Source organism: Astyanax mexicanus, chromosome 11 (assembly GCF_023375975.1).
Source record: "Astyanax mexicanus isolate ESR-SI-001 chromosome 11, AstMex3_surface, whole genome shotgun sequence".
In the NCBI taxonomy this organism is placed as follows: domain Eukaryota; kingdom Metazoa; phylum Chordata; class Actinopteri; order Characiformes; family Acestrorhamphidae; genus Astyanax; species Astyanax mexicanus.
This window is the reverse complement of record NC_064418.1, coordinates 30,508,151-30,521,110: the sequence shown is the minus strand read 5'-3', so window position 1 is coordinate 30,521,110 and position 12,960 is coordinate 30,508,151. Positions and strand designations below refer to the sequence as shown.

The window sequence follows — 12,960 nt, the reverse complement described above, 5'->3', positions numbered from 1 at the left end:
ACTGCTTTTGGATAACTTTATGCCACTCCTGGTGCAAAAATTCAAGCAGTTCAGCTTGGTTTGATGGTTTGTGATCAACCATCTTCCTCTTGATTATATTCCAGAGGTTTTCAATTTGGTAAAATCAAAGTAACCAATCAGTTTTAAGTGGTCTTTTATTTTTTTTCTCCAGAACTGTATGTGGCAAACTTAAAATGTGCTGTTTACTCTTAAAAAAATTAACTAATGATACTAATGGACATGCTTACCTGGCCACTGAGTACATGAAGAGGAAATCGTTATCAGGAGAGCCAGGGTTCTTGCCGTAATCCATGTACTTCTTCTGTGTGGCATTCTTTATGTCCTTAATCACAGACTCCATCTCTTTAGTGAGGTTGGACTCCGTCTGCAGGGTTATTCAGAAGTTGTTGTAAGATTACTAATGGACAATAAAATAATGAATAATTCTAAACAGTATTGTAAGTATTATTATGACAGAAGAGGAGATTAAGATGAAAACATTTCATGAGTGTAAGTGTCCATACACCACAAACTCATTTTACTCCACGTCCAACAGCACAGAGGTGAGGATGGAGGTTAGCACTCACACACAGAGATGGAAGGAGATGAAAGGAAGACACATCCTAATGAAATCTAGTGGGAGAGGTTTCTGCCTTACATAGGTGCTTACTGGGAAAATGCCCAGCTCGTCTTGCAGGTTTTCCACTTCCTTCACCAGCGTGGCCGGACTCTTGTTGCTGAGGGTGTGCCAGGCCCCCGCCTCTGTACCACGGCCGGGCTTGCAGGGCAGAACGCTGTTAGCAAACTGGCGACACAGTGGGCAGGTGAACTCACCCTTATCTACTGAGAAACCCTGCAGCACCTGGTCATTCTGGCCCAGAGAGAAACACAAAGATGTATTAGAGGAAAGAACACTTGCAGAATAATATAATGCAGAAAAAATATAATATAATATAAGGCACATTTAAAACTTCTTAAAATCCTCAGTGCACCTTATAATCCAGTGCGTCTTGTATTTTACCAGTCAGGTTGTAAGGAGCAGTAGAAGCGCTCCACTGAAGTGCAGCGTTATAAAAGAGTTTCAGTTTCTCCGGCACCGAGACTGGAGCAGCATTAGCATTAGCCGCTTACTGCACTTTTAGGACAAACCGCTAGCTGATGGCGCCCTGGTTTACCGGAACACTCAGGGTTCCTCGGTGTAGCACTGTCAGGTGGTTCGCGCTAGCGGTTAGCTACTAACGCTAATGCTGCCTTAGTGGAAATCTGAAAATCTAAGCTTACTGTACATAAAGGGAAGTGCTTTAAAATTTTTTTTTTATACTTAGGAACCCCCAGTGGCAAAACCTGCTAAATTAGAAGGAAAACCACACCCCTGTGCCTTACTAGTACCACATAATCGGCTTTATAATCCGGTGCACTTTATGTATGAAAAAAATACCAGAAAACAGATGTTTATTGATAGTGCGGTAAATAAAAAACATTATGGTAAATAAATTGCTGTGTGAAATTGTGTTTAAGTATTCGGTTTTGTTCATTTATAAAATACAGTCCATATGTAGAAAGACATTACATCAAACAATCCTACAAGACCACTTGTTCTTTAGAATGAATATATTAGACACTGGAGAATTAGTCAGGCCAGGTTACTGATGCTACTCATTAGAATATTTTGTCCCAGGAATACTTCAGTTCCAGTTCAACTAAAAAGTCTTATGGACTGCGGCATTAACGAATACATTAAATGCAGAAAAGCAGTTCCTCCCTACCTCAGGACAAACCGGACTTTATGTGAACAGGCCTTAAAAGTTTATAAAATACACTGACTAAGCATTTTTGTATTTATATCCACCTGGCGAAGCTAAATAAGTGCATAGATTTAATTAACTGAAAAAAAAGAAAAAAACAAACAAAAAATGCACTGTGTATTTTACCTCATTGATGATTTTCACCCCTGCAAAGATCTCTCTAGCTTAAATGTCCCATAAGGGAAGATTAGTTCATCATGACTCATCATTCTCACACTACTGGATACTGGTCACTCCAGAGACTCACGGAGAGTGCCTCTATCAATCACTGTCTCCTTCCTGTTGTCAGTCTTCCCTCTGCCTGCTCACATTAAACATTATTAAAGCAGAGAGTGATGTCGTATTGTCTCCATTATCATACGCGTCATCCGTGTGAGTGATGGAGAGAGCACCTCTAAAATATCAATTTGAGACGTGTCACTATGATGGATGAACTACTAATGACGTGCCAGGTTTTTGAGAAGGTCCGGTATCTTCATACATAAACACATACTGTCTCACTCCAACACAAAAAGGGTGGAATAAACACATTTAGTGCAGCCTGCATTCAATTGGACACTGACCATTTTTCTATTGCTGTAGAACTGAAATCCTAATGGATGCTCAATGATTGTGAATGAGTGCACTGCTGTAAGTTTGCCTTATGTGACAATTTCTTTTCTTTTCTGCGTTGACAGAAAAATTGTTGATTGTAAAAATGTAGCAAAAATTAGAGATTTTTGAAAATTTTTGATTGTTGATATTGTGACTATCATATACTACCACAGTTTGTGTTAATCCATCAATTTATTGACTTAGATTATTTGAGGAAGACCTACAACCAAATGAGCTAAGGTGTCCCACATTTATGGAATCCCCCTTTTATAGTCTCTGTTGCTACTTTATATATTAAACCATTGACTGGGTGCAAAATGATGTGACTAAAACCCCCAAATACATGTATGTTACCACATGAGTGAGAAACCATCTAATAGGATGCCCCAACATGTCTATTTTGAATCACTAGAAGATTCTACAGAGATATTAATTTTTAAAACAGTGTGTTTATAAAATTAATTAAAAAAAAAAAAAAAAGTCATACTGTCAGAAGCTTGAACCTGCTGGTAGAACAGAACCTGCTGGTATAATGCTTAAAGGTAACTCCTGGAAAACCTGTACAGTAAACCCACCAGTTGTAACTGTGGTGAAATGGAAGCATGCATTTTGCTTCTAGAAAATCATGGATTTTTTAGTTGCATTTTGACCTTCTAGTTGTATGATTCCATGTTCTAAAGTATGCATACCGTTTGAACTCTCATATTTCTCAAGTTTGTCTGTGAGCGTGTGTTCGCTGTGGCACTGCTTATCAGTGCTGATAAAATGTTAGCAAGGATGCTAATCCAGCAAGCAATCCATCTAGCCAATCCAATACTTTCCTCTGCTTAATTGTTCTCTCTCGCTCAGTCCCTCTCTCTGTCTCGCTCAGTCCCTCTCTCTGTCTCGCTCAGTCCCTCTCTCTGTCTCGCTCAGTCCCTCTCTCTGTCTCGCTCAGTCCCCTTCTCTGTCTCTCTCTCTGTCGCTCGCTCTCAGTTGCTCTCTCTATCTCTCAGTTGCTCTCTCTATCTCTCAGTTGCTCTCTCTATCTCTCAGTCGCTCTCTCCGTCTCTCCGTCTCTGTTGCTCGCTCTCTCTCTCTATCTCTTATTCTCTCGCTCAGTTGCTTATTCTCTCACTCAATTGCTCTTTCTCTCTTTCAGTCGCACTCTCTGTCTCGCTCAGTCCCTCTCTCTGTCTCGCTCAGTCCCTCTCTCTGTCTCGCTCAGTCCCTCTCTCTGTCTCGCTCAGTCCCTCTCTCTGTCTCGCTCAGTCCCTCTCTCTCTCTCTCTCTCTCTGTCGCTCGCTCTCAGTTGCTCTCTCTGTCTCTCCGTCTCTCTGTTGCTCGCTCTCTCTCTCTCGCTCAGTTGCTTATTCTCTCACTCAATTGCTCTTTCTCTCTTTCAGTCGCACTCTCTCCATCTCTGTCTCTCTCTCTCTCTCTCTGTCGCTCTTTCTCTCTTTCAGTCGCGTGCTCTCTCTCGCTCAGTTGCTCTTTCCCCCTCAGTAGCTCTCTCTCTCTCTTAGTCGCTCTTTCTCTTTGTCTTTCTCTCTCAATCGCTCTTTTTCTCTTAGTAGCTATTTCTCTGTGGCGCACTCCCTGTCTCTCTTTATTACATTTGTTTATACTTTATTTATAGGCAAACCAAACACAGATCAGCTACTTTTTTTTAAATGACATTAATCGTAAGGTGCCTACATTCCCACCCCAACAAAACATAGTACCAAACAAAAACAAAAACTACCCATTCATTTTCACACTGTACCTGCATACTATTAGACAGGTCTGTGCATTCTAGGCAATATGCACTATTTCACAGATAAACCAAATCTGATGCATCATATCCCACTGTTGACCAAGCAACACACACTCCATTTCTAGAAAATGAAAACCTCCTGGTGGATAAATAATCAGCTAATCGCTGCTCCTAAGTCTGTGACCGCCTATTCCAATGCCAACTATTCTCGGGGCAGTTTTAGAAAATGATGAATTGAAATGTAAAGTGTTACTGACAGGGACGGTATGAGATGGTGAATACTGAGTGTGGTCAATGGCAGACATGCCAACCCCCAGTGCGGGTCTGAGCATATTAGTGCACACTGTGGGTCTGAAAAAGCACTCCAAGGACGCTCCCACTAGTCTTATCATTCAATTTACTTAATGGAGTTTAACTGACAAGTGACGGTCATGAAATGACAACTCCAGTTTAACTCTAGCTCTGTTCTTTAACACTATTCTACACCCTGTGTTTCCAAACATCAATCCAAATACTGATTTATACACCTCAGAATCAGAACACCACAGACACAGTGCAATATTGAAATTAAGAACAACAACAAAAACAACAGATGATACTGGTTTAACTTGTCTTACCCGTAGAGATTCCATATAGGACTTGTGGCAGTCTATATGTAGTGTGTGACCACATGTTTGAACATATACACCACCATCCCAGCCGATGGACACAGCCTGAAGACAAGAACTCTAAAAAACAAACAGTGAAACAGTGAATTTACCACTAATGGAATTCATGGACATAAGCCCTGTTTATATGATTCAAAATTGACATGGGTTACTACAGTAGTATCCTCTATAAAAATATGCTCCTTTTATTTACAATTTAATTTAATTTAACTGTTGTTAGAAATTCCTAGTTGTGTTACTGTATTTGATATCATATCATGTTTAAAAAAAAAATAGAAGGAAAAAAAAAACAAAACGGTTTGCTGGTTCGAATTCCGAATCATACGGTTTACCATCAGCAGCCGGAGTCCGAGAGAACACTTGCTCTCCCAGGGTGGGTAAATGGTACTCTCTTCCCACATCACTCCTAATACCATGCTGGTCCGATAAGACATTTGTTAGCATTATTAGTGATTAGGATGAGTCTTATGAGTGGGTGGGGTAATTGGTCTTTCAAATATACAAAATTGGGGAACAAATATTGCACACACTTTTCCTTCTGGTAATTAAAAAAAAAGCAGTTAAAATGTGAATAATATTAGATTATTTACACTGCGACAGAGTATAGAGAGTAAGTGAACTATAAGTGTATTAAAAAAAAGAGTCTATTTAAACCAGAGATGCATCAGCATGAGGAACAGAAGAGACAGAAAATTACTTTTATTTTATTCCGTTTCTCTGCAGGAGCTGGAGGCTGCCGAGCTGAACCACACTCAGAGGATTCAGCTCAGCAGGCTAGATGCGTTTAAAATTTAGACTCGAGCAAAGACGACAGGAGACCTGCATCTGATACACAGCTCTTATTGCAAAAGACAGCATGTGAGAGACAGAATCTCTCTCACAGACAGAGAGAGCAAGAGCGAGAGAGAGAGCGAGAGAGAGAGAGAGAGAGAGAGAGAGACAGAGAGAAGCACACAAACAAATGTCTAAAATATGGCAGCATTAGCTTCATTCAGGCTTACACACATGCTAAAAAGGTAATATAGCAGGGTACCTGCAAACGACAACAGGCTTAATGCTGAAAGATGGGCTGGAATACTGAAATGTTTTCAGAACTTAAAGAAGGAGCTGGTATACTAAGGGTTTTTGTAGGATTGGAAAATGGGCTGGCATACCAAAGCACTTTCTACAGTTGAGGAAGTGGCTAGTATTCTGAAGTGTTTTCTAGAATTGGGAAAGAGGAGGTACGCTAAAGCATTTTTTATAGAGCTGGAAATAAGGCAGGTACACTTCGCTAGTTCGAATTCTGTATCATACTGTGCACCATCAGCAGCCAGAGTCCGAGAGAGGCAGCTATTCTAAAGAGTCTTCTAGAATAGCAAAATGGAAAGGTATTCTGAATAGTTTTCTAATGCTGAGGAAGCGTCTGATATTCTGAAGTGTTTCCTGCAATTGAGAATTATACTGTGGCATAAGCTCTGTTTAAATCACACAAAATTGACATGGGTTATTACAGTAATTTCTTTTATTATAAAAAAATGCTCCTTTAATTTACATTTTTATTTAATTTACCTGTTGTTGGAACTTTGCAGTTGTTGTAAAGAAGTGGTTAGATTATTTTTTGGTGTTACTGTATTTGATTTAACGTAAAAAAAAAGGAGGAGTTAACTAGTTCAAATTCCGCAAGGAGTAGGTACGCTGAAGCAATTTTTATAGAGCTGGAAATTAGGCAGGTATACTTCGCTAGCTCGAATTCTACATCATACTGTTCACCATCAGCAGCCGGAGTCAGAGATACAAAAAGGTAAACAAAAGCATCTTCTAGAATAGGAGAATGGAAAGGTATTCTGAATACTTTTCTTGTGCTGAGGAAGGGGCTGATATTCTGAAGTGTTTCCTGCAATTGAGAATTGAGACATAAGCCCTAATTAAATTACACAAAATTGACATGGGTTACTATGGTAAATTATTCTATTTAAAAAATGCTGGAACTTCCTTGCTATCTTAAAGAAGTGGTTAGATTATTATTTGGTGTTACTGTATTTCATTTAATGTAGAAAAAGTGGTTCAGTAGTTTGAATTCCGCATCATACTGTGCACCATCAGCAGCTGGAGTCTGAGAGAGGCAGGTATACTAAAGCGTCTTCTGGAATATGAAAATAAAATAAAAGTATACTGAATAGTTTTCTTGTGCTGAGAAAGGGGCTGATATTCTTAAGTGTTTCCTGCAACTGAGAAAAAAAAATTGATAATAAAGTGTTTTCTAGACTTGAGGAATGTGCTGGTACCTAATATAAACCACAAACAAATCCTACATATTAATTTTACTTGAAATATTCATATAAAAAAATATAAAAAATATGAAAATGCATGGAGCCTGTCTATAATTATATGTATACATGTGTATTTCCTTATATTCTAAAAAGTGCCCTCGGACAGAATTGGGCGCTTCGGAGACTCTGACACTTACATCTATAAAGTAGCGCTGCATGAGCGCTAGTCGAACATCGTTAGTTGCGCCGCACGTGTCCTCGGGGAAGATCCGCTCCTCGTCGCTGGTAGGGAGCCGCTTCGCCTCATCACTACGGCAACGGTGCCCTAGCACTGAAACACACATGCACACAAGCGCGCACTTCATGAATGACAATGGTATGCTAATTAGCTTCCATCATTTCTATTTATGGGACACCGATATCATTTGCATACTGTAATGAAGTGCCATGTCAATGTCAAAACCATAACACCCATCAAGCTGTGAGAACAGCAGGAAAGCTTTCACAGATGTTCGTCCTTCTAGATCAGAATGTAAACCGATGAATGATAAATTAACAGGTGGTGTGATAAAGAAAAAAAAAATAAAACAATAATAATACTGTGAGGTCACCATAATATTTATTAACGAGCCACCTCTGTGCTGTTCTATCAGATTTGGCAAAGTGGCGATCAGGACACTGTTCCTCTGACCTTGAGGCTGGAAGCTGTAATATGTCACCCATGCGGGGTAATTACTAATAAAACAAGCTATTTGTTTTCATGACACTGAATGGGACTCTTATGTCCATTGCAGCATGGCAGAAATGACTCTACAGAAGCAGACGTCTGTTCAAGGATCAACACGTATGATGAATGAAGCAATTAAAACGGCAGCTAAGCGTCGTCATTAAAAGAAGCGGTGCAATGTGACTGTGCTCAGGTGCTGCGAATAAATAGGGCCATTTAATAGACGATATAATAATAGCACTGTCCTGAGCAGCAAAGGGATGTGCCACACAGCAGTAAGAGATTATAGGCTGGCTATAAAATGCTCCACCTGTTGATGGAAACCTGTAATGCTTTAGGGTTCATGTAAAGACGTGGGGTAAAAACACAGAGAGAGCATGAGGCATTAAGAATTCCTAAAAAAGAGGCTCTTAAAGCCCTACTAGGTAGGATTTCCTTGATTTATTTATTATTTTTTTTAAAGAAGTGAAATTACAGCTTGATCACAGCTCTCGTCTCTGTGCTGGGCTCCTCTGAGCTCAAACCAGTAAGTTTTCCGGCTGTGACCAACACTCGCGAGAACTGCGCCCTGCTTTCCAACCGTTAGTTCTAATGAAACATTTATTACTCTGCAACTGTAGGGGGAGCCCACGAGCACAAAATCTCCCTACTACCTAGTGGCGCTTTAAGTAGTTTAACCATGTCTCCAGTCTAGTGTTCTGTTAATTGTTTTAGGGTTCAAAATATTACAGCTTCCAGTTCTACCTTTTAAAAAGCACATCATTAGGGTGAATTTAGTTAATTAGTTCAATAGTTCATTCAGTGGAATGACAACTTTGCATATTGTTCTAATTTGATTCTCTGCATATTTTGCGATTAAAAAAAGAAAGTCATTAATTAGAATGAATGTGTCAGGACTTTATTAAAAACCACTGATCCAAACATTTTCCTTATCATTAGGGGTTTAAAAGTTTATAAAAAAGAGTGCATGTTTGCCCTGTCAGTTCAAAAAGGAAATACGTAATATTTACTACAAACCTTATTAAAGTGTACTAAAAGTTACCTCCCAAAGCACGGCTAATTTGACTAGTGTAATCGCTCCGAACTGTGCCCGAGCACAGTACATGGAACCACCTTTTCTATATTCACTTAGACACACTACTGACATAATCTCGTTTTGTGCTCGGGCATGGATCAAGCTCACACTACACAGGTACTGTGTTTGAGCACGGAACAAGATAAATGTTAGTGATGTGACATTCCTGTAAACAAATGTGACTGTGTTGTGATGAATTCAGCACTACCGCCAGGAAAAGCACCCCCTCTCGGTGGCTATGTATGTAACAGTGACTGAGATATCTGATTTGGCGTGCATTTCGAAGTAAGTTGAAGCAGATTGTCTCTGCTTTCATCAATAAGACGTGTTAACGAGAGAGGGTGCTTTTTTTGGCGGGGGTTTTAATTTCGGCACAGCACCGGCAAGCCCACTGAGCAGTGAGTAATGACGCAAGTGTGCTCAGGCACGGATTGTGTAAATACAGTGTGAGTGAAGGCCAGAGGAAGGAGCAGAACCATGCTCCAGCACGATTCAACCAAACCGTACATAGTGTGAGTACACCCTTCGTTTTTTTTAGCCTTGCACATAGCCAGGAAACTAGAGTTTGGTGTGTAGGTATGTGGTTGTTTACCTGAGGATGCCTGCAATAGCACCACCAGTCCTGTAGGTCTATCTTCAGTGGAGGGACCACTCTGACCACAAATGACGCAATCATACAGAACCTCAGATTCCAGAGGCTCAGCAGAGCCTACATCCATTGCAGCCTCTGCCTCAGGAGACTCTGCAAAACACAGAAAAAAACAGTGATAAACAGAAGCAGGCATCAACACTTCTGTTTAGTATTATATATCTAAAGTGGAGGTTGCACACACACACAAATACACACCCTACCCACTAAAACTACTAATCAAAAACTAATAAAGAAACTGAAATTGGCCGAGAAAAGGTCAGCGCCATCTTTTGTAGCTCTTGAGAAGAACAGAAGAACACCCTCATCTAAGGGAATAAAAGAATGAGGAGAAAGTAACACAAAGGCAGAAGTTTTATTTAGATTCTGAAATGTCACAGCGATAAAAACGAGGACAGGCTGTGGCGGGGCTCTGCTGAAATGGTGTGTAAAATCCTGAGCAGTGGCCGTATATAGGATTTGGGAGCGTTCCAGCTATTGGAAATACAAGCTCCTGTTCATTTAGATCAATTGTGACTTGCCAGGAGCAAACAAGCAGCAAGACACACAAGCGTGATGGTAGGAGAAAGAAAAAAAATGAGAGAAAGAGAGAGAGGGAGAAAGAAAGAAAAGAGGAAAGGGGCTAAAATCGAATAATTGAACATGAGTTATGAGAGAGGTATAGTGGCAAAACTTAATTAGCTATATAATGTGGATCTAAATTGCTTTTCTGCCCTCTCTTGGTGAAATTAACAGATTGTCGAGGTTTGGGTAGCCATGTGGAAAAAAACAAAAACATTAGGGGTAATGTAGTGTGAAAAGCTCTGTTATTTGGACTGGATGTGAGGTTACGTAATGCAATAATATTTGAGAAGGTCAGTCACAGATATGAGTATCAGATATAATTAACACAGGCTCTTCTGGCAGCGTACAAGTTTAATGCTTAACAGGTTGCAAACGATTAGAAACAGATTGTGAAAAAAAAAAAAGATTGGGAAAGTGGTTTAAACAATAGAGCAACTATTGTTGCAAAAGTTCAACTTCACACCACAGACTGCTGCTGTTAATCCAGAACATGCCAGTATCACACTGAAAAACTATAGTGTTGTAAACCCATTTTTTACTGCAAAACATTATTTATCATCAAGTGGCCTACACAGTACACACTCCATAGATAGCAATCAATATATAAAGAGTCTGTACTGTATTTGTGCTGTTGGAGACGACTGCTTTAGATCACCCTTAAAATGCTTTATGAAACACCCTCACATTATTTCAACAGTTTCTTCTCCTTTCTTCTGGAACTTATTCTAATCAAGGCACAATGTATTATATTTTGAGGCCTTTCAAGTCACTTTACACTGCTGAAGAATTTATATTTAACTGAGCAAACAGCTAAACTGCATTATCCTCAAATCAAAAGCATTAAAACCAGTCAGCAGCACCTCCCAATGCATTATTAGCCTGCGCTAACTGCACTCTTTAAACAGCAAGCAGTAATAAATGAGTTTCTCAGCAAAGGAACGCATTACAAACCTTCTGCAAATGTTCCCCTTGAGTGTACTGTGAGCAATTTCTAACCGTATGGGTTTAAAACCCTTATGTTTCATTTCCCTGACTACTGTTCAAACACTCCATGCATACTTAACACCCAGCACTTTCCACACGTTCAGTGACTGACACATTTCATCAGATTAATTACTTCAGAGAAATTAGTTCTAAATGTTAGAGTGTGTTCAATTTTGAGTAAATACAGGGCAGCAAATGTCAGTGTGTTTGGACTGATTTATTGCTTGAGGGAGAGGGAGAGAAAACGGTTTGTTTGGAAGTCAATGTGACAGTGTTGGCCTGGGGCAATCTCCCACATCGTGAACACACAGGTTGCGTAGATTGGGACAAATGTCAAACGGGCACTGTGATCACAGAGGACATTTGAAACCATTCTAATTCAGAAAGACCAACCACTGTGGAGCCATGATGACGACTGTATGAAATCTTTACACTTCAATTGTATTTTACAGCTCAGAAGAACAAATGATTCTAATAAGCACCAATGTTTACATTACACTATATAGAATAAGAACAAACAGAATATTAACAAAAAATATGATTTGACAGTGTATTACAAATTATGGCCTTAAAAATATTCAGTTATTTTTATCCGTAGAACATAAAACAAAAGCGAACAATGGGCTTAATAGACATTAAAGATCTCCTTCCATTGTTCTTAATTCATTTTAAAATGTCTAGTTGTGGTATCTAGTAGTGCTTGGCGATAAGGGAAAAATCATATGTATCACGATATGGAATTTTAACGATATATATCATGATGTACCACATTTGAGTATGTTTTCAGTTATTCTTCGAAAATATGACAAAATATCATTGCTTAATTTTTTTTTTTTTACTTTATTTCAAAGTGACATTAAACCAAACTTTCACAAATGAGAATTACTGCCTTTTAGTGCAGCGATATATATGTATCAAATGAAAACATTTAGTTAGCTCCAGTAGCAAATTTTTTCAAAATTATACAGGTATTTAAATTGAGTTATCAAAATAAACTCAATTAACATTTTCAAAAAGTGTGCGTCAAATAGCGCAAAGCATCATCATGTCGCAAAACCACATTATTAAGCTTTTTTTCACTTCTATAAACCGATAATTGATGAAATTACTGTAGAAATGATATTTATCGTCATATTGCACAGCATTAGTATCTAGTATGAATGAATAAAAAAAAAAATAATAAAGCCTGCTTTAGGTCACTGAATAAGAGGTCTCTGAAGAAAGACAGGATTTTGGCTCGTGCTCATGAATATTGCTACATGCAAACATATCACCCCAGATTGGCTAACAGCACTGCAGCAGAGAACACTGCCTGCCTTCGCCTCTAAAACTCAAAAGACAAAATATTTTCAGAGATACAGTCTTAGTGGCAAGGATACCGCACTGAGCACTAGATATAGTTAACCCTTAAACTTTACTAAACATCAGCAGAGGTTGAGGTGATTTGTGAAAGAGCTGCTGCCGAGTGACTCTTTTTTTCTGTGCCTCTTTTTTCAGACAATGGAGGTGGAAGGACTTTATGCATCAATACTGATCATGATGCCACATTGTACCCATTTTTTGCTTTTCAAAAAAAAATAATTAAAAGAAAATAAAAAACAAACAAACAGAAAATATTGGCAGAGGCAAGGTTTTAAATGTACACGCAGCTGAGGCACTTGCAAGCAGAAATCCTCTCTCGGAATTTAGTATCCCAGAGCAAACAGCGCAATCACTGCTGCACAGAGAGTGAGATTAAAGATTATTTGCAGAGACACGTGTTCCCCTTGTTAAAATTCCACTATCAATATTGACAATCTTGATGACCTTTGATTTTAATCTGTGGGAGGAAATAAAGTTCACAAATAACACAACTGCTCATTTTTTATTCTGATAAGCTGGACAACACACACATGCATACACACACA

At 39.1% G+C, this 12,960-nt stretch overlaps 1 protein-coding gene across 4 annotated transcripts in view; it reads right to left on the bottom strand.

Moving 5' to 3' along the window:
* ubr3 (ubiquitin protein ligase E3 component n-recognin 3) overlaps window positions 1-12,960 on the bottom strand; it is a 77,102-nt gene that overhangs the window by 27,325 nt on the left and 36,817 nt on the right. For 2 of the 4 annotated variants that reach the window (XM_022680368.2, XM_022680370.2), the window contains 5 exons: window positions 9,449-9,598; window positions 7,252-7,385; window positions 4,752-4,862; window positions 671-871; window positions 249-385 (listed from right to left, as the gene is read on the bottom strand). In XM_022680368.2, coding sequence (XP_022536089.2) covers window positions 249-385; window positions 671-871; window positions 4,752-4,862; window positions 7,252-7,385; window positions 9,449-9,598 — 733 coding nt within the window. Of the gene's footprint in view, window positions 1-248; window positions 386-658; window positions 872-4,751; window positions 4,863-7,251; window positions 7,386-9,448; window positions 9,599-12,960 lie in introns of all 4 variants that reach the window. The other 2 variants (XM_022680367.2, XM_022680369.2) reach the window with 1 other exon arrangement.